Source organism: Idiotropiscis lumnitzeri, chromosome 9 (genome assembly GCF_059441095.1).
Source record: "Idiotropiscis lumnitzeri isolate Australia: NSW breed Sydney's pygmy pipehorse chromosome 9, RoL_Ilum_1.0, whole genome shotgun sequence".
Lineage (NCBI taxonomy): Eukaryota > Metazoa > Chordata > Actinopteri > Syngnathiformes > Syngnathidae > Idiotropiscis > Idiotropiscis lumnitzeri.
The window spans coordinates 22,250,950-22,275,950 of NC_142399.1; the positions used below are offsets into that span (position 1 = coordinate 22,250,950).

General features: G+C 41.5%; 1 protein-coding gene across 1 annotated transcript in view; it reads right to left on the bottom strand.

The window, feature by feature from the left end:
• Positions 1–18,215, bottom strand: part of LOC148331441 (uncharacterized) — a 36,876-nt gene extending 18,661 nt beyond the window's left edge. Inside the window, exon 1 of the mRNA XM_088304130.1 lies at positions 17,403–18,215. Coding sequence (XP_088160256.1) covers positions 17,403–17,925 — 523 coding nt within the window. The 5' untranslated portion in view covers positions 17,926–18,215. The remainder of the gene's footprint in view (positions 1–17,402) is intronic.
• Positions 18,216–25,001: the final 6,786 nt, after the last annotated feature.

The following is a 25,001-nucleotide window of genomic DNA, read 5'->3' on the forward strand; positions in this document are numbered from 1 at the left end:
AAAAGCACAGCCAAGCCGCGGAGCCACTGTTTATTCACAACTGAGCTGCTAATGTTAGCTGTTGTAATTAATTTGCTGGAATTACCTAGCTGTCGTATTCATCCATACGATTATACTAATGACCTGAGAACTACTATTATTGAATCAATTAAACACGTATGTTCAGTATGACTGGAATTCATCAACAGATTTATTGATTTTCTTTCCTTTTCTGTAGACAGAGTTCGAACTCCCTTTTCCAGCCTGGCTTCTCTTACTTTATTCATATGATGCAGTCCCAGGTTGGCCATTAAATGCTATATTATATTGTTAAAAAGTGCTATCCAGATAATGTGTAAAGGATAATGTAAATGGCAGTCAACCTGAAACAGAACAAAGGGTGGACTGCTAGGAGCCACTTTTGTGATCCTGGCATGGAAGTCCATTGTTTCAGAGGGGTCTCGTTCACACCTCCTGTGGTGCAGCTGTGATCTAATCTTCCTGCATTCCTCTCCTGAGTGTCTGGTCATTAGCATGGTCTAAACTTCGGTTACACTTAAAGGATTTCATACTTTTGACTATTAAAGGAATATAAGAGTTTGAGCTTAACATAGTTCATTAGATGTTGGTGCATCCAATGTATGAAAATGTGATATTGTAAAATGCTGAGAGTGTGATTGGTGGAGCGAAACTGGTTGCGGGGGTTGTGCAAGAATGGAATGTTTTAGAAGCAGAAGGTGCTGAGCGAGACGAGATGACTCCGGGAGCATTGGCTGAAGGAGCGGCCATCGGGGGATCGCACGCAGGAGGAGCCACGGGATTCGGCGGGAGGAGAAAGACCAATGAGAGCGAGCTAAAGTTAACTGCAATACACATAGCCAATAGAATCATGCCAGGAGGCCTTTGTCTGTGCCATTTGCATGTTGTATAGTATGAATCATTACTGGGCAACTCGGAGGTAGAACACATTCGCTGGTGGCAAGAGAGGTGTAGAGTTGTATTGAGAGGGATCCGAGACCCAGGGGCCATGTAGAAAATCTGTATTGGGAATAAATCCACTTTGTGCGTGAAAATGCCGGCTTCCTGATACCTTTCTATTGCAGAACGAGCGCGCATATTGTTGGATGAGTGAGAGTTGGTTAAGGTCGCAAATTGGAGTCAGATTACTAATTCGAGTTTACATTGGTTTAAAATTAAATTCGAACATTGATATAAAGATAAATTCCAACATGTGTCATAATGTCACTGTTGTCAGAAATTTCCTTACGTAGCGTGCCAAACTCTTAAATAACTTTGACAAGCAAAATGTGGTTTTGGGTTTATTGTCACAAACTCCACAAACATAAGAGATCAAATTTTAGCTTTCTGACTGAACTAAAGCATTTATTGTGGGTTAACCAAACTAACAATTGTATTCTATTTTCCATCCATCCGTTATCCAAAACGCTTATCCTCACAAGGTTTGGGGGCGTGCTGGAGCCTATTCCAGCTGTCCTCGGGCAGTAGGTGGGGCACACCATAAATTGGCTGCCAGCCAATCGCAGAACACACACAGACAAACCAAAATTCACACTCACAATGAAAACTAAGGACAATTTAGAGTTAAATTAACCAATAATGTATGTTTTGGGAATGTGGTAGGAAACCAGAGTACGCGGAGAAAACCCTGAAAAGTACGGGGCAAAATCTGCAAACTCCACACAGGAAGACCTCTGCACCATGAGGCGGACGTAATACCCATTCAACCACCCTGCCGCTTGCATTCTATTCTAATTTATTTTATTCTATTCCCACAGTTTAGTAATCTGTTCTCAGTGCTATTTTAGTATTTAATTAATTCATGTATTTATTTAATTAATGATAGGGTACACCGTATGATTAGGCGCAGGCATGTGAACATATCTTTGCTTAGCATGCACGCACATTAAAACATAATCTAGCATGCATGCTAGCATATGTTTTGAGTTTGGTTGTACTTTATTCAAGTTTTTAATCATGTACTCAAGTTATTTACTTATCAGTCCTCATCCACAAACCCATCTAAGTCCTCTCAAGTTATTTTTTATCAGTCCTCATCCACAAACTAGTGATGGCAAAATGAAGCCCCATGAAGCAGTCAAGTCCTGCAGGGAAATTCTTCACACACACACACAAGGGGCTTCAAGATGATTAATTTCCTCGACTACGCCATCATGTGGAGGGAAAAATATATGACATGCTTGGTGCATGCAATAAAATGGTGGGGTGTAAATCATGCTCTGAATACAAAAAATATATATTTCCCAGAGTCTTTTAACATGAATTTGAGTTTTGTTACTTTGTCGGTTTGTGCTTATGCAACAAGTGAAAATGTGAAATAAGGAGCTAAAATAAAGTGCTTATTCATTTTTATTTAAAAACAATAAAATATCAAACTACACTCAAACCTAGCGAATCATTTCCGAATCATTCTGGTAATGCCTAAGCCTATCAGATGGCTGGTTAGAGAGATGTCGTGAGTGGTGTGCTTTGGGCAGTGTGTTTTTTTTTTTTTTTGCAGGGTCTGTTGTGTAAAAGTTGAACTAACCTGAGAGGTTTCTTGCTTGCAATAACATTTGTGATAAGACAGACTACGACATCGTGGACAGCGGCCCTTTTATCCAGCTTTCTCCTGCACGCACATACGGGTCTGTTGTCAACTGACTGTCTCAAACAGTGACAAACACGAGTGCTCACACAATGTATTTCCAGTCAATTGTGCAGCACTTTGTAATCTCAAACTTTGCCAACAGAGTTTGCTGACACGTGCTGGCAAATGCTCCAAGTTGGTTAGATGGAGTGCTCAAGAAGGTCACACATGGAAGTCGCTCCGCATACAAGGCATTCTGCATTATAGGGTTCCCCGTCTGTCTTGGAGCAAATTTGGGACTTTTAGGTGCAACTTATCGTTGTGAAAATATGCCACATGTATTGTGAGCTGCAGCACGGTGGCCCGACTGGTTAGCACGGTGGCCTCAAAATGTGGAGGTCTTGGGTTCGATTCCGGCTCCGGCCGTCCTGTGTGGAGTTTGCATGTTCTCCCCTTGCCTGCGTGGGTTTCCTCTGGGTACTCCGGTTTCCTCCCACATTCCAAAAACATGAGTGGCAGGTTGATTGGATAAAATTGCACCTAAATTGCCCCTAGGTATGAGTGTGAGTGTGGATGTTTGTTCGTCTATGTGTGCCCTGCGATTAGTTGGCAACCAGTTCAGGGTGTCCCCCGCCCACTGCCCGAAGATAGCTGGGATAGGCTCCAGCACGCCCGCGACCCAGGCGAGGAGAAGCGGTACAGACAAAGGATTGATGTATTGTGAGCTTTAGTTCAATGTAAAATGGTGGCTTGCTGAAATAAACAATGATGCTGCTGAAATTGTCTTCACCGTCTCGTGCCTTTCTATTTAGTACAGCTCTGAAGATGGCGATGAACATCTGTCTGTAAGTAGGTCACTGTGTTTTTATTGTTTCATTTAAGGAGACTCACAGTACACAAGGACATTGTAGTGTTTAATGCTAAAAAAACTAAGGCAAAACATGTCTCGTAATTTGATCTTGCTTGTAGACATGTCACAGAGTATGATTGTCTTATACTGTGAGCTATCATTAACTGAAATGTGGGGAGTTAGGGTTATCTTCTAATATATTTTATTGATTCAATGATCATTACATTTTTATTGTTTAATTTGATTACATACTATCCAAGTTATGATAATCTCAAACAATATACTTAGCATGATGAATATTTTTATGGAATCATGTTTTCAGAAATGTAAACAGTTATGTCCAGGATGAGCTCTTTGATTAACAGTGGCAACTCTGCCCTCGCATGTTGAGATGGAGTTGAGGTGCAAGCGACTGGTGATGCCTGAGACACAGACTGAGTCTGCAAAAAAAGAAGAGATGGAGACAGACAGTGACGACAGACGGTGATTAATACATAAGACGGCCTGACTTGGGGACTCAGTGAATGATGCCGCAACCAAAACAGAGCCATGACAAAATTACAACAGAAATTAAAGTACTTGACAAAATCATGAGCACTACATTGCATAAATAGTAAAATAGATAATTTGATCACATGTATAAAGTCATCTTTTAAAGACATGCACACACAAAGAAAAACAACTTCATGCGTCTTCAGCTGCTTGCTTAGATAACCCCACCCCTTTAGGTTGAAGACACCCATGTTCAGGGACTTCTGGAAATTAATATAGATATAGATATGATCAGAACGCAAAGAGACAAGCTTTCGATTCAGTCTTTCTCTTCGTTCTCCTTGCAAGCCAAATTTTGAGCGTCTTTCTCTTCATTGATGGTGTGTTTATGAACCTGACAACTACCAAATTTTCGTAGTTCTCGATGAAATGTGAAAAAGGTGCTGCTTTTTTTTTTTAACTTCTAGGGGGTGCTGACGAATCATCTTTCAAAACTCGCACAGTAAATATCAATAAAACATAAAACATAGCAAACATAAAACATTGATGATTTTGCCAGGACTGATATGTGTGCAAAGATTCATGAGATTGCGTGCTTATTTAGTCGGTCAAATCAGTGTTCTTTTATTGGCAAACAGTGCGCTAGAACAGCCACAGCTTTTTCCAAAAAGAAAAAAAATTGGGGGTATTTTTTTGACAGCATGAAGGCCTAAATACACTTCTGAGAAAATATGAGGTAGCTCTTGTCAACCTGTGAAAAACATCAAAGAATTAAATATTTACTTCCTTTAGACAGTAGGTGGCGCTACCACTATGATGAAAAATAAGTTCGTGGATGTCTTCAAGCCTGTACGATTTTGAAATTTGAGCAATCTTTACGAGAAATTATTGTGTAGTAAAAGTTAGTGTAGCTTTTGTTGTTTGAACAGAATTAGAAAAAAAATCCTGTGCAATTTAACATATGGCTCCAAGAGACTTTTCTGTAGGTCTTGGCCTTGTATATAACTCCAATCAAATCTGTATATGCTTCCCCTTGGGGATGTCATCAGGAGACACGGCATCAGCTTCCACCGCTACACTGATGACACATGTTGTATATTGCCTCCTGATGAAACAAGCCCTATCGATATCCTTTTAAATTGCATTTTAGATATTAAGTCATGGGTGGCAGAGAATTTCCTACAGCTCAATCAGGACCAAACTGAAGTTTTAATTATTGGTCCTGAAGGTCAGAGAGAGAAACTTTTACTAACTACAAGATTTTAAACCCTCACAATGTGTGAAGAACCTGGGCGTTATTTTTGACTCTGAGCTCAGTTTTATTCATCATATTAAAAGTGTACCGTATTTTCACAACCATAAGGCACACTTTAAAGTCCCAAACATTCCCCAAAACAAACGTGGTACCTTGTAATGCGACGCGCCTTGTGAATAGACTGAGACCCATAGATCTATACTCGTGCAATTTGCTGGACAATCGGGCCTGATCCCCTGAGGACATTAAGAGTGCATGTTAGCACACCCTGCTGGTCAAAGCCTCAGTCTACTGTGCTATGAATTGACTGTGACAAACACATTATGTGAATGCCTTTTTAACAACAATCTGATTGGCTGAGGCTGATTGGCTCCCAGAAGCCATTGCTGTAATCTTTTTGTGTTATTCTTATTTTTTTTTGGGATATGAATGGCATGAGAGATGCATGTTTTGTGTTAATTTTATTTCTTTGTTACATTGTTTGCTTGTATGCTGTTCAGAGATATTTTTGGTTTTGATTTAAAACCATGCCTCTAAGGAGTGTGGTGACCAGTGACATCCCTCCCCTGACATTGCTGATTAGCTGTATTGTCATTAGAGCTCTTATAGCAGCTGAGGTGCTTGCATTGACAAAGACACATAGCTCTACACGAGAGCTAGCATGCACGAGGTAGCATGCGCCTCATAGTGCGGCGCATCAGTATAAGTGTTAAATACTGAAATAGCACTCTCAACTGACGCTGTGCCCTTTGATACAGTGAGTCTTTTGGCTGTGAAAATACTGTAACCAAGATTGTTTTTTATCACTTTAAGAATATAGCCAGAGTCCGCCCATTTCTCTCTCAGGCTATCACGGAGGTACTCATGCATGCTTTTATTTCATTTCGTTTATATTATTGTAATGCTCTGGTCTTCCCAAAAAGAGTATTTCCAGTCTACAACTACTACAGAATTTAGCGAGGACCAGAAGGCAGGCACATATTACACCGGTTTTAAAATTGCTGCAATGGCTGCCCATGTTTTAGGATTTATTTTAAGTTGCTTCTATTAGTTTTTTTTTGGGCCATCTTATTTATCCGACCTTCTCACCTCATATCAACCCTCGCGGACCCTGAGGTCCTCCGGCACCGGCCTTTTAGTTATTCCTAGGGTGAGGACCGGGACACATGATGTGGCTGCATTCAGCCATTCTGGACCTCATCAGAGACTGTTTATATTTTTAACAGGAGGCTCATGACTCACCTTTTTAGTTTGGCTTTTAAATGATTTTTCTTACTCTTTTATTCAAGACTGTCATTTTATCTACTAGTAATGTCTTTTAATTTTTAGCTCCTTTGTCTTTTAGCATCATCAATGTAGCCGTAAGTATGCACAGGCCAGTGTCTTTTTGTCTGGTCCCAAGCCTGTATAAATAGAGAGGGTTGTGTCAGGAAGGGCATCCGAAGTAAAAACTTTGGCCAAATCAAACATACAAATCAAATATATGACTTCCATACCGGATCGGTCGAGGCCCGAGTTAACAACGACCGCCAGTGCTGCTGCTGACCTACAGGGTGCTGGTGGAAATTGTTGGTCGAAGAAGGAGAGGAGGAAGATGTGTTCGAAGGAAGAAAAAGAAGAGGAACACAAAAGAGTCTGGGACTGAGAGTAGGGACTTTGAATGTGGAAACTACGACAGGGAAAGGTAGAGAGCTGGTTGACATGGTGCAGAGGAGGAAAGTGGACATACTATGTAATCAGAAGACCAGGTGGAAAGGGAGCAAACCTAGAAGAGCACAGTTCAAGTTGTTCTATCATGGTATAGATAGGAAGAGAAATGTAGCAGTTATTGTGAAAGAGGAGTTTATTAGAAATGTCCTGGAAGTAAAAAGAGTGTCAGATAGAGTGAAGAGCCTGAAGCTAGAAATCAAAGGTGTGATGATGAATGTTGTTAGTGGGTATGTGCCACAGGTAGGTTGTGTGCTGGAGGAGAAGGAGAGTTTTTGGTTGGACCTTGATTAAATGATTGAGAGCATCCCTAGAAATGAGAGTCGTCATTGGTGCAGACTTCAATGAACATGTTGGTGCAGGAAACAGGGGTGATGAGGAGGTGATGGGCAGGTTTGGTATCCAGGGGAGGAATGCAGAAGGAGAGATCGTGGTTGACTTTGCAAAAAGGATGTAAATGGCTGTTGTGAATATTTTCTTCGACAAGAGGCAGGAACATAAGGTGACCTACAAGAGTGGAGGTAGGAGTACACAGGTAGACTACATCTTGTGTAATCTGAAGATCAGCGACTGCATAGTAGTGGTAGGTGCAGTGTTGTTTTCATCAACGATGATGATGATGACGAAAATATTTCGTTAACGCCCCTTTTTTCATGATGACAACGAGACGATGACGAGCTAAACGAGGTTATTTGATGACAAAAACGACGCGACGTACATGAAATTTTCGTTGAGACGAGACGGCACGAAATTGTTAGTTGTGTGGTTCGTCAGACGCTCAAAATTTATGACATCCCTTCCCTTCTGTCTTTCAAAACATTATAATGAAGTCCAACCAATCTTTCATTTGGGCACACCCACCACCGGGACAGCAAGCAGGGTGCACAGTCCGTCACACATACTGGTGTCGCACGAACACGTCGGCGGTCATTCGTCTCGGCTTGCACACACACTGAAACGCGTTCCTTTGACAGACGATGGCGACAGTACTTCGCTCTGATAACCCCAAGCTGGTGCAAGTAAACAAGACATGTTTGATAGAGTTTGTACTTGTGCTGCTGTACTGTAGAACAAGTCTACTACAAGTCTATGTTGTTAAAACGTTTTTATTTCATGTTGTTTTAAGTGAACTAAAGCTAGTTACCAAATAAAACGTTTTGGTTCTCAGCTTATTTTGGACCAATGAGCATTGAATCCACATCTGTTTGTAATGCATAATCCTTAATAGTCTAACAGAATGTTTTTGCTATTGGGTGGAAACCTTGTATGACTATTTTTAACTAAAATTGACTAAAACCTTTTCGAGTTTTGCTCTAATAAATTTACAAAAACTAGACTTGAACTTTTTTTTGAGTTTTCGTCGACTAAAACCGACTCAAACCATTTTGAGTTTTCATTGACTAAAACTAGACTAAAACTATCATGAATAGGAATGACTAAATCTGACGAAAACCTAGGGCTGTGACAATAATTCGATATCGATCGCGATAGTTGGGTGAGTCATATCAATAGAAAATGGTAAATTATCGATAGAAAACAAAACAAACAACGGACCTATCACAGCCCTACTCGTCACAAACTCCCTCCCATTGAGGAAATACAACCCGAGGCTTACGCATGCGCCGCTGAGCTAGCGTGACTCAAATCAAACACATCAAAACGGCCCGTAGCTCTAGCACACAAGACCTCCGTTGCAACGGAGGCGGGCGTACGTAGCAGTGAAGCCGCTAACAAGCACCCTCCGCGGACACGCACTGGACGAAACGCCCCGTAGCCCCAGCACACGTGTGTTCCGTCTCAAGGGACGCCGGCGTGTGTTGTACATTTAAAAATAAAACAATTCGGAATTCAGCCCTTTAAACTGTTTTATTTTCAATAGTTGTTGTAAATTCCTCATTACTGCTCTGTTTATATAAGTATTGGTTTGCTGTTTAATTTGCGTATTTAACAACAGGCATGTTTTCGGGCAGCTAATGGGTCCTTGTATTTATGTTAATTTATGCCAGGCATATTTTTGGACAGCTAAGTGGTCCTAAGAGAAACGTATCGAGTCCGTTAGCTTCGGATGCGGGATTGCTACAATTTTCGTTGCCGTGTATGTGCCAGAATGAAAGTGCGTTATTGAGCTCTGTTGAATTGATTGGAGTTCTATTAAAGCTACGTTGTTCTCTATCCCTGTGTCTATCCCACGGTCTTTGATTTGAGAGACTGTTTGGATGAGGCCCTCCGGTGAATCGCCCTAAATTCACTTACAGTCCCAGCTCTCCGAAACAATCGTAAAAATAAAATAAATAAATAAATAAATAAAAAAATAAAAATATATATATATATATATATAAATAATCGATATCGATATCGACCAATATGACACATGCCTACCGATATAGTTTTCAACCATATCACCCAGCCCTACGAAAACTAAAAATCATTTTCGTCCAAATGACTAAGACTGAGACTAAATCTAAAATGCATGTCAAAAACAACACTGGGTAGGTGAGTGTGTGGCCAGAGGTAGTGTGGATGGTAGTGTGTAGGATGACTCTGGTGGTGAGAACGACAAAGACGGAAAGGCAGAGCAGAGGACGAAATGGTGGAAATTGAAAAGGGAAGAGTGTTGTATGACCTTCAGGAAGATGTTGAGACGGGCTCTTGATGGTCAGGAGGAGCTTCCAGATGACTGGACAACTACAGCAAATGTGATCAGGGAGACAGGTGTGTCAAAAAACTGAGAAACGTTTCAAGCTCACACCCTTGACTTTAACCCTATTTTTTTCTTATGTGACAGCTCAAACATCTAAATAATGCTTCCCTGTATAAAATGACAAAAACAAATCTGCAAAAACTGCTTTTGATAAAAAAAAAATTTGCACATAAAAATATTGATCTACTGAAATATGTATAAAAGTGCGTGACAGCGCGTGTGTTCATGTGCGTCTGTGCGCATGTTGCTCGTTGCACACTTGTGTACAATGACAATAAAGGGATTTCTGATTCTGATGTTCATACGTGTGTGTACACCCCAGCCTGCCATCCCAATACAAATTACATTTTTTTTTTTGCATGAAGTAAACAAAACAATTTCCTTGGTTCAAGGGGACACCACACGTCTCACACCCCATACACGTTTCGCTGGGCTTTTTGTAGTGGCCGTCAAATATTTTCGTTTGTTTAGTGAGTAGTACCGACCGCTGGGGTTTGCCACAAAATAATTGTCTGCAAAGCAATTTGCGCCATCCGCGATGTGCTGGAGCAGCTCGTTCATAATAAAGAGTTGCAGGAAGTCAGTTGGCTGATCTGACTCCAGCTGCACCGCAGCATCCAGTGGTCGCAGTGAAAGTGATTTCATCTGGCTGCTATCCAGTTTGCGGTGAGTCCTAACCATCCCCACCACCATCTATACACACCATCTGTAAATTACAGAAACATAAACAAGGGAGGAGCAGGGAGGAGGTCTTTGGCTGCACAAGCTGTAATTTATAGAAATATGTACATTACCACATTTTTTTGTTGTTGCGTATACCTAGATTTCCCCATCTCTGTCTCTCTCGCTCACATACATGCATACATCCACACAGACTGCTTTCATTTACATTTAATCCTCATTGCTCAGCATCTTACTTACTGGAAAAAAAATCAGCAGCAGTGGTTTTAGCAGAAATCCTGACCAGACCAAACATATTTTTTTATGTATATTACCAAGAATGACGATACGCAACTCTGCCTGTCTCACATATAGCTGCACATTTACGCTATATGACGCATTACCGGATATAATTAATATTACTGGCCTCTTTATAGTACACTAGGGTATACTGGCGTGCATAAAACTGATGAGGTCATTAGGGGGTTGACCAAGATTTGAATAGGAATTCGCAAGCTAGTGAGCACTTACCTTCTCTTCCCAGGGGTTCCGCTCAAGATTTTCCGGTGCTTTCACTCACGTCAGAAGTCACACATTACATGACAAATCGGGGTCCAGATCCACTGGAAGTCGCCGGCGAAGCGATCTGTGTGCGCAACGTCAGCCACAAGGTGTACACGGAGCCCTGCTGTAGGCTTCATCACTACGGCGAGAGGATTCTAGAGTGACGTCATCCTCTCATCCAAAGCAACTTTGCCATTGTCACGCTTTATGGATTTTTTTTTTTTTTTTTTTTACAAAAAGTATTTCTCTGGTAGCAAATTGGTTTGATTTTTCCATCAGCACTGCTACTAAAAGTACAATCTACTCCTGGATCCTGGAAGATTTCGAACACTACTGCCATCTTCTGATCGTTTTTTTTTTTTAATTATTTAAAATGTGAATAAACCTATTCTCAGTCACAGATTGTGTCAGACTGTCTCCATCTCCACACACCAACTACTACTTTAGCATCTTAATCCTGTAAGATTTCTTACACCACTGCCATCTGCTGGTCGTTTTTTTTTTAATGATTTACAATGTGGACAAGCCTGATTCTCAGTCACAGATTGTGTCAGACCGTACTGCGCACTATGACTTGAAAAAATTATAAAGACGTATAAGTACGTCTTGAGTAAGCGGGGCCTATGGTTTTCAAAGTTGTCCTGGGCAATGAAAGTGTGATGTAAAAATGGACAATAAACCCTTTTTGGGTACTGAAATCCAGTCTGAGTTATGTGTGGTTAAATTCAACTCACTCACTAAGATGGTACAATACAATACAATACAATACAACTTTATTTATCTAGCGCATTTCATATGGTGTAATAAAAATGAGAACGCAGTGTACTAAGACAAATTAAAACAAACAATAAATACCAGAAGAACAGCAGAAAAGCTACAATCTGAGTTGAAAGCTTAAAGAATAAAAATGGGTTCTCAAACGAGTTTTAAAAGTGGATAGAGAGGGAGCTTTCATTCAATGGGAGGTTATTCCATAAGCAAGGGCCCGCAACAGAAAAGACGCAATCCAACCTGAGGCTGCGCTTAGTCCTCCGCACCTCCAGCAGAATTTGGTAACTCAAACTCACATATTTTTAATGTAGCTTATTCATGTATTAGGACTAAATCAACCAGGACTTTTCTACCCATTTTGTCCAAGAATTAACCAAAGAGGGACATGGTACCCCTTGTGGCAATTGAGATCTAGTGCAGGTACTAAATCTCAAATCACCATTCATGCATTAGTTGGATTCTATACCAATCATTGCTACAAATAACATTCAGATTATACCGTCATCATCAATCAGAATCATGACTTTCACACAATAGCAAACAAACATGGTGGTCGTGGTAGAATTGTTTATCATGCCATCCACAGTCATGGTTTTGAGAAATAAAACTCACATATGTGCCAATCTTGCACACACACACATACACACACACCCCCGCGCTCACCCCCACAGACAAACACACACACGCACACACGCACACCCACACACACACACAAAACACACACTCATAAAGAACAAGATTTGGAATTGTGAAGAGACTTTTGTGTCACTGTGCTTTTTAGATATGATTTACTGAATGAGCCATTGATCGTTGTTTGCAAAATGACCGTCTGTGACAATTGATCACTCTGATTGGCTGTTAGCGAATCAATGCATGAGATAGCAGAACACTAACAAATACTACAAAAAAGAAAAGCCACTTCAAATAAAAAAGTATTATCCAGTAAATTAAGCTCAGAAAAATGATGCTTCTTAGATTTGTTCCTGCTTGATTATGAGTGTGATGGTCATTGCTCTGGCTATGTGTGGATTTTTTTCCATGAAACCTTGACTGTGGATGGTATGATAAACCCTTCACTAAGGTCTTGTAGACCAAGAGGGTGGTCCCTCTTTTTGAGAGGGTGATCGGAGGTTGTGGTCCATTTATATTATACCAAAGTGCTTTGTTACAGATCCAACAGTTGAAAAATAGGCTACAGTAAGTATTCCCCCCTACGGACCTATGTCAAACAAAAATTCCTTAACCCGGTAAAATATGTATACTGTATTTTTACAGCTAAAAGATGCTCTGTATCAAAGGGCGCAGCACCGGTTGAGGGTGCTATTTCTGTATTTAATACTTATACTGGGTGCGCCGCACTACGAGGCGCATGCTAGCTCGCGCATGCTAGCTCTCGCATGCCAGCATTCATGCAAATTAGGGATTGCTGCCAGTGGCATTACCTCAGACCAATGAGAGATGACATGGCAATATATATCTAATCGACAACATCAGGGGAGGGATTTCACAGGTCACCACACTCCTTCGAGTCAGTTTCAAATCAAAACCAAAAATATCTCAGCATACAAGCAAACAGTGAAACAAAAATAAAATTAACACAAAACATGTATCTCTCATGCCATTCATATCCCCAAAAGAAATAAAATAACACAAAAAGATTACAGCAATGGCTTCTTGGGAGCCACTCAGCCTCAGCCAATCACACGGCTGTTTCGAGAGTTGTGAGTGGTGTGCTTTGGGCAGTGTGTTTGTATTTATTTTTTTATATTTTTGCAGTCTGTTGTCTAAACCTGTGATGTTTCTTGCTTACAATATCATGAATGATAAGACAGACTACGACATCGTGGACAGCTGCCCTTTTGTCCAGCTTTCTCTTGTACCATCACCCAACAAATTATTCACATAATGTATTTGTCACAGTCAATTCGAAGCATAGCTATCTCAGACTTTGGCCAGCAGGGTGTGCTAACATCCACTCTGAAATGCCCTAACAGGAACAGGCTCAATGGTCGTGTGAGTTACTCAGTCCATATGATAGGCGTGTCGCATTACAAGGCGCCTCGTTTGTTTTGGGGAAGATTTGGGACTGTAAAGTGCGCCTTATGGTTGTGAAAATACAATACATTGCATTTTCTACTACTCTATTACACATTAACGATTGATTCCTCAACAACGAAAATTCTGATATCCGGACCCCGGAAGCCATAGAGAAGCCTGCAGTAACGCAAACTCAAGCAGTTCCCCGCTCCATACAACAGAAACACTTTGACCGCTCCGCCATGATCGGAACCAAAAAGGCGAGATGTATGACTTCTTTGGCATGAGTTTTATTGAAATTGCGAAAGATTTAAAATTAATTCGTTTACATTTACGTCTGTAGATCACAGAACGGTAATGAACGTGGAATGTATCTGATTCAGTGAAGTGGGATACAAAGTAAAAGAACAAGGAATCAATTGTGGCTCAGTACGATTCCGGAAGTTTGCCTGCTCAGAGGAAATTGCTTGTGGCTTGACTGACGAAGTACAGCAGCGTAAATGAACGTGTCCTGGAATGCTTTAACTGTTGTCGTGCTAAAAACTTCCCGCTAACTGGAGCGCTAAAAAGCATCCTGCGGCTGGCTACAAAATTTTGTTGCACTACATCACCTGAGCAATGCCGTCTTGTGTGGTGATGGTGGGTAGGTAAAGTTAGAGAGTGAGTGAGTGGAAGAAAAAGCTAAAAACATTTTTTTAAAAAGCTGGATTTTGTAAACATACTTGCACGTTCCTTCAGGTGTTGCGAGCATTGTGACAAGCTTGTGTGTGACGTGTGGGCGTGTGCGCATGCGTGAGGAAGAATGCACTTCACACATGTACGGTAGTCATTTCCCACATAAGGAAATTCTGTTATAAGGAAAGATTGGACAATGCAAATATGATTCCGTACTAGAGAATACTTACTGTATATAAATAAAGTTGTATTGTATTGTATTGTATTGTCTCACCCTGTCCACCCCACTGAAAATTTTCTAGTTACACCCCTGCCCAGAGGTGCAACATGGCAAAAAAACATGGTAGACTAGACTTGCCCAGGCATCAAAATAGGACCCAATGTTTTTAATTAAAACATTAGTGAAACACACTTCCATTATGTATAATTCTTAGTCACTTAAAATAATATACCAACTTTGTGAAATATTTTCCAAATTTTTACAAAGTATGTTATTTGCAGGGGGGCACGGTGGACGATTGCTTAGCATATCTGCCTCACAGTTCAGAAGGACAGAGTTCGATCCCGGGCTCTGGCCTTCCTGTGTGGCGTTTGCATGTTCTCCGGTGCCTGTGTCGGTTTTCTCCGGGTACTCCGGTTTCCTCCCACGTTCCAAAGACGTACATAGTAGTTTGATTGGATGCTCTAAATTGTCCCTGCGTGTGATTGTGAGTGACAGTGGTTATTCGTCTTTGTGTGCCCTGCAATTGGCTGGGAACCAGTCCAGAGTGTACCCTGCCTACTGCCCGAAAATAGCTGAGATAGGCTCCTGCGTGCCCGTGACCGTCGTGAGGATAATTATTTTAGATAATGGATGGATGGATGGATAATAAACAGCATTCTTAGTTGTTTTTGTTTTTTTTTAGCATATTTGCTGTTATTTACCCTTTTGGATAAATCTGATATACAAAATTGTTTTGGTCCTAAACACTGACCATAGGTTCTGCTTAAAAATTGTTCAAAAAAAGAAATAAAAACATGTAATGGGATAAGCGAGTCTTCAGCAATTATAAAACCTAAGTATTGCTAATTTAAATTACTCCATATGGAAAGCGCTTTAATAAAGCATCTGCTGTTGTGAAATGCGCTATATAAATAAAATTGTATTGTATTGTATTAAATATTTACCTAATTAACCCTTTGCAAAATATGTCCCACAGGGTTGAACTCTCTCACAGTCCACGTCTGAACAATCTACCATTTAATTCTAATTATTTAAATGCTTAAGGCAGGGCTGCAAGATCAAGTCCTGGAGCGCCGGTGCCCTGCATGTTTTCCATCTCTCCCAGCATCAACACACCTGATTCAAATGATCAGGATACTTATCAGGCTTCTTCAGAACTTGCTGGTGAGCTGATCATTTAAATTAGGTGGGTTGCAGCTGGGAAAGATTGAAAGCAAGCAGGAAAGTGGCCCTCCAGGACTGGATCTTCACGCCCCATGCTTAAGGGGACAGTGAGTAAAACGGTTTGGATTTTTCAATGTTCATTATTTCAAAAGCCCACTATAGATTTCAATAATATGCAAAATATCTATCACATTGTATTTTTTTTTTTATTTAGGAAAATGTAGGTAAAGTAATCGCTAATTATATTGCATAGCGCGCGCCACCCCAACAGGAGGCTGCTATGTTTCGCCATCATTTTCTTCTACAGGTGACCAAATTATACAAACTCAGCAAACATAGTTCCTCAACATCATGACTGCAGCACGTGTCAAAAATGCAATGCACTTACTTCTTCACTTGACGGAATACTAGAAGTCATTTGTGATGACCCTTTGCTTTCGTCTCTGCTGAAGAAATTGGTAATAGGCTTGCTATGTGTGGTCTCTCTGAGGAATGGTGGTGCGTGTGCTTCATGATGCATGTGCTTCGAGCTTAGGTTATTCTATTAGTTCACCATTAGATGGCAGTAAATTCTACACACTGTACCTTTAAGCTCAAGAAAAAAGAAAAACTAACTGTGTGTGCTAAGCATAGTTGTACTGGCGACACTACTTGGAAGTACTTCTTTGTTCCTGGCAATACATTTTCGCTAATGAAGCACAAATTCTATCAAACGAGCACATGCCTTATTATTATGTCATTACAGCGGATTTCTTTGTGGGGAAAACAGACGGCAAAGTTTTTCACCATGTTCTTTGTCGCTCAACATTTCATCTGTTGACGAGAACGCATTCTGGCATGTCATGCGTGTTATATATTGCGTGAATGGCGGTTCCTCTATATGTGCTTTGCGTTTGGCTGGCAACCAGTTCAGGGTGTACCCCGTTACTGCCCAAAGACATCCATGATAGTCTCCAATACGCCCATGACCCTTGTGAGAATATGTAGAAGGATGGATTATTGTTGTGTTGCCGATAGGACATCATTTCTCATTGGTCAAGACAGATACCGCCATTTCACGGCATCTCTGATTGGCTAGGCTGGGCACTAACTGTTATTCGGCAAGTGTAAAGCTACTGAAATAAATTTAGATTCTTACCCAATATTTTATTTTTTTATTTATTTTAAATTTTTCTCCAATATTTAAAAAAAAAAGTTTTGACTTCATTAAACACCATGACAAATCCACATGTCCCATGGACTATGAGCTTTGAAATATTCCAAACCACTAAGTGAAAATTGCAAACGGTTGTTCCGAGATAATTTCAGTTTCTTTGCCAATAGCAGCTATTTAACAAATTAATTAAGATCAAACCGCTGTTTCAAGATTGAAAGTGAGATATTTTTTTAGAGGGATTGGTTCACTATTCACAGCATTGCGAAGGTGAATTAAAAAGCCATTTTTAAGACTTACTCTTGTCTTGAAATACTATGATCCACCTCCATATGAAATGTAATATGAAATACCATATGAAAAATCATACGATGAGTATGGCAGACTTTTCAACGAACGTACAGTAAGTGCAAAGGGCGGATGTCAATCATTAGTGAACCGTGCCATTTTAAACATGGTGGAGATCCTACACATATGACATGTTTTGGATTACTTCTTTGTGGTCGCTGGCTCTCAGTAGCACACTAATGGCATTACTACAACGTTAATAAAATTCATCCTACCAGTGTGCGTGCGAGTGTGGATCTTGAGGTTCTCGGATCGTGCAAACATCTTGCCGCAGTTGGGGAATGTACACAAAAAGGGCTTCTCCCCGGTGTGCACACGGATATGGTTGATAAGTTTATATTTGGCTTTAAACGCCTTGCCTTCGCGTACACATTCGTCCCACATGCAGACATGACTGAGCGTGTCGAGCCCTGTTGCTACGTGCTCGGCGGTGACGTGGTCTACTAGGTCGTGTATGGAGCTAAAACTTTGGTTGCAGACAAACGGAGGCATCCGCTCAAACCTCCGTCTTGAGGAAATTCGGCCTGTCCACTTGCAAACCAGCTCAGATTTGACGGCGGGGTTCCTGTTAGTCTTCAACAAACACTCCTTCCCTTCACTGGTGCATCTGTCGGTAGAGGTGGAAATCATAACGGCTCTTCTTTGGGGTAGCGATATGATGCTAGAAGCTCCAGAGTTGTTGTTACCCAGCGGAGCTACGAGGCCATTGTGCTTGGTAACCACAGCTACCCGCTTCATTTTACTGTCGTTAAACTGTCCAGTCAAATCTCCAATTTAAGAATAGATAAATCCACCGGTAGGCGTTCTTCGATTCAAAGTCCTGTCTCCGTGTTAAAAGTACAGTGATGATGAAATCCAAACTAGCTAGTCGCCGCGAGCTCGAGCCTCCATGGTTTTATTTACTGTGTAAATGAAGGTGAATGGAAGGGAAAGCAATTGCCGTCGGCAGGCCGCGATCCAATACTATTGTCCGGCATCCTTGTCGCTTGTATTCCTGCTCCAAAATGTATCCCATGTCTTGCACTTGAAACAATAACATACACCTACACTAGCTGTAGACAAACTACGGCCCGGGGCCATATATGGTCCGTTAAACGTTTAATCCGGCCCGCTGAATTTGAAAACATGTAAATGAATAAACCTTGTTCATGTTCTATTTTCTAAATACTGTGGTTTTTCTTTTGTTAACTTTCACTTAAAATTAAATGTATTTTTTTCCCTCCGATGAGGTGAGGTTACCAAAACACTCCATCCATCTGCTCCTGGTCCGGCCCCGCTGTCAAATTTTAGAACCCATTGTGGCCCGCCGATCGAAAAATTTGCCCACCCCTGACATACACAAAGCATTGGGGGTTTGGATGACATGTCGAGTGCTTGTCGGAGCGTTCATGCATGGTGATATATAGTGTTAAAGTGATATACAGCTGGTATCAATAGAGGGCACACATGGTATGCCTATATCAGCGGCGTATATAAAAAGAGTCTGGCGAATTTGCTCGACAGGTACCATCTTGCAGCCCAGCCTGGATTACGCACAGTGTGTACACTTAACGCCTTGCATGTTTTTTTACTACGCCCTGTACTTAATATAAATTGCTGTATATATGAATTGGAAGGCAATCTTGGGGTAAGTCTAAGAGTCAGCCCCTTTTCCACACAGAAACCTTCAGAGGAACTTTTTGATTTACCCAGGTAAACTGACTCAGCCTTTTGTTTCCACCAAAAACATTTACCGGGTATGTCGTAGCACTCGTTTACCCAGGGCCGTTTGGTGGCCCTGATGTTGACCAGGGCCAAATGAGTCTCCCAAGAACTGTTACCGGGGGCGGATTGAGCTGCACGATGCTGATTGGTAGATCAAACTTGGGTGTGTGTGGTTGGCGCCACAATTAGCTACTGGTAACGGTTAACTAATGAGCATTAATTGTGTTCACTCGTTCAATATTTTAAAAATGAAGGAAAAGCAAAAGTATCGCTTCAACAGGCGAATATGCGCGGGCTCTTTTGAGCATTTTCGGGGGACAAAGCAAACAGGCCAACTTTGAATCGGTGAGTTTAACACTGTTTGTACGCCAAAACATGTTCGTAGTAGCTGCAACGTTAAAACATGAAGACTTATAAAAAGATCACTTTTAGTTCCTGGTAAAATTAGTTCTTGGTATCAAAAGTTCCTGTGGCCCAGGTGGTTTGCTCTCCACCACAACTCATAGTTCTTGGTAAATCATGCAAATGAGACTGATGACGTGTCAGTGGGAGGTGTTGTGTGACTTTGTTTCTCATTACTGACGCCCTACGGCTATTAAAAAACACTGCAGTTAGATAATTCAATTAACTTTAATATTGTGTATCTTGATCTAAGTTTAATAAACAAAGGATGACTTTGAAATATACAATCAATATTCAAACGTGTCAACATGAAAATCGGAGTGAATGTTGTTGCTTAATGCTTATTCATTTCCCCTTTTTCTAGATAAGGCAGTTGAAAAGTTAATTCTGATTTGCAATGCCGTCCCTGCTGCAAACTGTCGTTTGAGGCAGTGATTAATATTTTTTTTCTTAAAATGTTTTCCCCTAATACACATAACAGCTGAACCTATTTGCAACCTGTCATGGGCTTTAATATGTACTCAATATGTAGCTTGTGAGTATCACATTGTTTGTATATGATTAGATGTATTTGCTTTAATTTTGCCACGTCATAGACAGCTGACTGCAACTGGGTCGGCATTGAAATTAACCTGGATAAGTAAAAGAAAGTACATCACTTCATGATAGCTGATCTGGAGTTTTTAATTACAGCGGGGCAAAGTAAGTTTTGGAGAGAAAAATATACACTGCGACTGTTTTTTTTGTGCACATTAAAATAAAAATAAAAAAAACAAACACAACCATAAGCTGTTACAGGGAATTGCATTGACCAGATCATCGCACGACCTGGTGAATTTCGTTATGCAATAACTTGTAACGGCAGTCAGGCCAGCCTCCACTCGCAAAGATGAAGTCAAGCCAGCCGTCACTGATATTTTTAATACTGTGCATCACGGTGCATTATGGTAATGCGCGGAAAGCTTCAAAATAAAAGCTCACAAAGTCATGCATGCACTTCAGTGGTTTGGATTTAAAATAATGTTATTTAGCTTCTCTGCGGACAGGCAACCATAAGTTTGCACAGGGGGAATACAAACTGTCTCAGAATTGCACCAAGAAATATTCTGAATTGAGATAGAAAGAAATTAATGTTAAATGTGCATCAATGACTGACATTCCAGTGCCGGGGCACATTTGTTGACCCCAGGTATCCAATCAAAGTACTTTGAATTAAATCTGATGTGACATTTCAAAATAAAAGGCCAAAGAAATCTCAACTTTTGACCCTTACACCTGATTTAAAAAAATCATTCAAAATTAAGTTTTCGTTATCCCGCAACAGGACTACTGCTGGGGCACACTAGGCCAGCCCAGGTATGCAACCGAAGTACTGTCATTAAAATCTGATGTAGCATTTCAAAATAAAAGGCCAAAGAAATATCAATTGACCATTACACCCAAATTCGAAAAATCATTAAAAATTAAGTTTTTGTGATCCAGCAACCAGACTACTGCTGGGGCACACTACTCCAACCCAGGTATACAACCAATGTACTGTCATTAAAATCTGATGTGGCATTTCAAAATAAAAGGCCAAATAAATCTCACATTTTTACCTATATCCCGCAACCAGACCGGTAATAGGGGCACAGTAGGCCAGCCCAGGAGTCCAACCAATGGATTTTGAATAAAATTTGATGTGGCATTTCAAAACAAAAGGTCAACGAAATCTCAAAATTTGACCTACCGTATTTTTACGGCCAAAAGACGTGCCGTATCAAAGGGCGCAGTACCAGTTGAGGGTGCTATTTCTGTATTTGATACATAGATAGAACGCACCGCATCATTGGGCGCTGGCTGCTCAGTCGCGCTAGCGTGTTTTTAAAATGGCAGCGGGTGTTCGGTGGTACTTTATTTTAGCTTTTAACAACGTGCTGAAGTTGTCCTCATCCAAAAATGCACCAAGTCCTTGTCTTCTGTATCCAAGATAAACAGCTGGACACGTTCTCCACCAAACACGAGAGTCATTATCAGTCTGCCTCGCCGTCTCGTTGCAGCGCAGCCCCTCAGGTGGGATGCCGACACAATGCCAATGGGAGCAAGTCACTAATCAACAAACGATGTGCGGTCACGGTGTTACATCAAAACTAAAACTATCACCCCAAATCAACTGAATAGCATAAGAGTGTAGACCCAGCAAAATTCCGCCTCCCAGCCTACCATGCAATACCTTAGTTTACATGCATGCACCCTAAAACATAAGATAGCATTATCTTGAGCAGTTACATGACAAAATGTCGATCGTCAACATTAGCAGATTAATATTTGCTGCATTTATTAAACAAAAAGCATTTTTCAAATGAAACTAGAAGTACCATGAACAGTAATAAGTGATTGGGTTTCCTGGTTTTATATTATCTCACATATTATAGACATATATTACTTAGCGTATATTCACGTCCGTAAGGCGCACTTTAAAGTCCCAAATTTTCCCCAAAACAAACGAGGTACCTTGTAATGTGACACGCCTTCTGTATAGACTGAGACCGATAAACCCATCAATCTATACACGAGCAAATCTCTTGACGATTGGGCCTGATCCCCTTTGGGCATCTCAGAGTGCACGTTAGGACACCCTGCTTTTCAAAGTCTAAGACTACTATGCTCTGAATTGACTGTGACAAATACATTATGTTACGTTTTTTGGTGATCGTGCAGGAGAATGCTGGACAAAAGAGCACCTGTCCACGATGTCGTAGCCTGTCTTATCATTTGTCATGACCCGTGTCGGTCAGGTCAGTGTTTTTGTTATTGTTTTCGTCACCTCCCTGCCATGTGCACTTTGTTTATGTTTGTCAGCTGAGTAGGGGCGTTTCCGCTCAGCACTCCGTCTCCACCAGCCACGCACCTGTTCCCCATTAGCCGCGCACACCTGACTCCCATCTGCTCCCCTAATCATGGACTATTTAAGCACCCCTTGCCGACAGCTCAGCGTCGGAACATTTCTCCCGTTCCCCTTACCCCTATCAGCCTGCCGCCATAGGGAGTCAGGGGAACGGGAGACATGAGGGACCGAGACTATGGGTGCTGGTGGACGTGAGCTATGAGACGCAAGGGGGACGTGACCAGGTGCTGAAACCGATGGGGGACGAGGAGTGCGACGTGACTGTGACTTTCGTGATTTGGGGCGAGGTGAACTACGCGAGTTAACGTGGGAGGTGGTCTCAAAGAGCTCAAATGACGAATGTGACGGAAATGGTTGGGGGGGAGGAAGGTGACGGTTCCGAAATAAGACTGCGTTGCGCTGAGCGTCTAGGAGAGCGGAAATATATTCGAAATCATATTCGTGATCTGAATCGACAAAAATGTGAGGGGCAAGGTGCTCAAAATTATACTCGTAACCGGACTTAGTTGAATCATGAGGGGGTGAAAAGGCTTGGTGCTCAAAATTGTCTACGTAATCAGAATCAATAATAAGGTGAGGGGGTATGACAGGTGGGTAGTCGTCGTTACCGTGATACATGGGGGAAGAAACAAACGAGGCACGGGGCTGGTTGGCAGGCTGATGAGGGCGGTTGTCCGAGCGGCGACGACGATGACGTCGCCGAGAGCTTCCCGCTGGGTCCGTATTTGGTCGGAACATTCTGTCAAGCTCGCCGGTGGGCGAGGAGGAGGGGGACCCAAAAAGCGAGGAAGCAGGGCTAAGGGTGACTTAAAGGGGATTTATTTAACAAAACAAAACCAAAAGGCAAACAAGGAACTAGGGCAAACAAACGTGGCAGGGTGCAAAATGGCAAAGACGAACTAAACGTGACCTAACAGAACAAGAAGGCAGAGGAACAAGGACAGGGACAAATACTAGGGATCAGGGCATGAACTAGAGCGAGAGCGAGAGCGAGAACATGAGCGTGAGTGGGATCAGGGAGCAGTCGTGACAGTCCGAATGGAGTAGCAGGAGAAATGTTCCGACGCTGAGCTGTCGGCAAGGGGTGCTTAAATAGTCCATGATTAGGGGAGCAGATGGGAGTCAGGTGTGCGCGGCTAATGGGGAACAGGTGCGTGGCTGGTGGAGACGGAGTGCTGAGCGGAAACGCCCCATCTCAGCTGACAAACATAAACAAAGTGCACATGGCAGGGAGGTGACGAAAACAATAACAAAAACACTGACCTGACCGACACGGGTCATGACATCATTCACGTTATTGCAAGCAAGAAACATCACAGGTTTGGACAACAGACTGCCAAAAAAAATAAACACAATGCCCAAAGCACACCACTCACATCTCTCTAAACAGCCATGTGATTGGCTGAGGCTGATTGGCTCCCAGAATCCATTGCTATAATCTTTTTGTGTTATTTTTATTTCTTTTTGGGATATGAATATGCACGAGAGATGCATGTTTTTTCTTAATTTTATTTATTTATTTCATACATCATAATCAAGTTTTCAACTGCCTTATCTAGAAAAAGGGACTGCAGTTATAAACTATTGTATAACAAAATTTTCGAGGACGTGTGATGCTGGGGTTGCTGCACTTCTGTGTAGCACGTTCTGGCTGTGTTTGTTTTTTTATTTTAATGTGCACACGGTGTCATTTTTTTTCAAAACTTACTTTGCCCCGCTGTCATTAAAAACTCCAGCTGAGCTGTCATAAAGTCATGTATTTAATTTAACTTTTACTTATCCAGGTAAGTTAATTTCAATATCGATCAAGATGCAGAAAGCAGAGTATAACATGACAAAATTAAAGCAAATACATATCATATACAAATATATTCACAAGCTACATATTAAGTACATACTAATTTCCATGACAGGCTGCAAATAGGCAATCCATTATCTGAACCGCCACTCCTCACAAAGGTCGCGGAGGGTGCTGGAGCCTATCCCAGCTATCTTCGGGCAGTAGGCAGGGTACACCCTGAACTGGTTGCCAGCCAATTGCAGGGCACACATAGACAAACAACCATCCGCGCTCAGACTCATACCTCGGGGAAATTTAGCATGTCCAATCAACCTGCTATGCATGTAGAAAACCAGAGTACCGGAGGAAACCCACGCAGGGACGGGGAGAGCATCCAAACTCCACACAGGAAGGCCAGAGCCGTAATCGAACCCACGACCTCTGCACTGGGAGGCCATCGTGCTAACCAGCCACCACCGTGCCGCCCACTGTGTTAAAAATATTTTTTAACTTGAAATTTTATGACTTTTCCTAGATTGGCCCCAACAGTAGAAAATGTGAAATGTTGCTTTTATTCACATTTCTATGTAAGCTGTACAAAATAAAGTACAAAGGTTGTCTTTGGGTCTAAATGACCCCTGAGGCAAATTGAAATAAAATTAAAGTCACAGAGTTATTTACACACCACAGAATATTACAAGGACCCTATTGTTCTCCTATTAATTATTAGTGCCGGAGCAGCGAATGTTGCAGGGACACTATTGTTTTTGTAGAAATTCTTATGAATTATGAATATTACTAGAGCCCGTACAGCGAGTGCACTTTTTGATATTTTATTTTTTTTCAAGTTCCTTGTTTGCCTTTCGTTTCATCAATTAAATACCCCTTAGAGTTACTACTGCCTCCCTTCTCTGTCTTATGGATTGTCCTCTTCCTCAACCTCCACAAATATTTGACAGAATGCACCGACCACAACCGGATCCAGCGGAAAGCACGACGTGCTTAACGTCGCCGGTCAGCCTGCTACCCTCCTCAAACTGC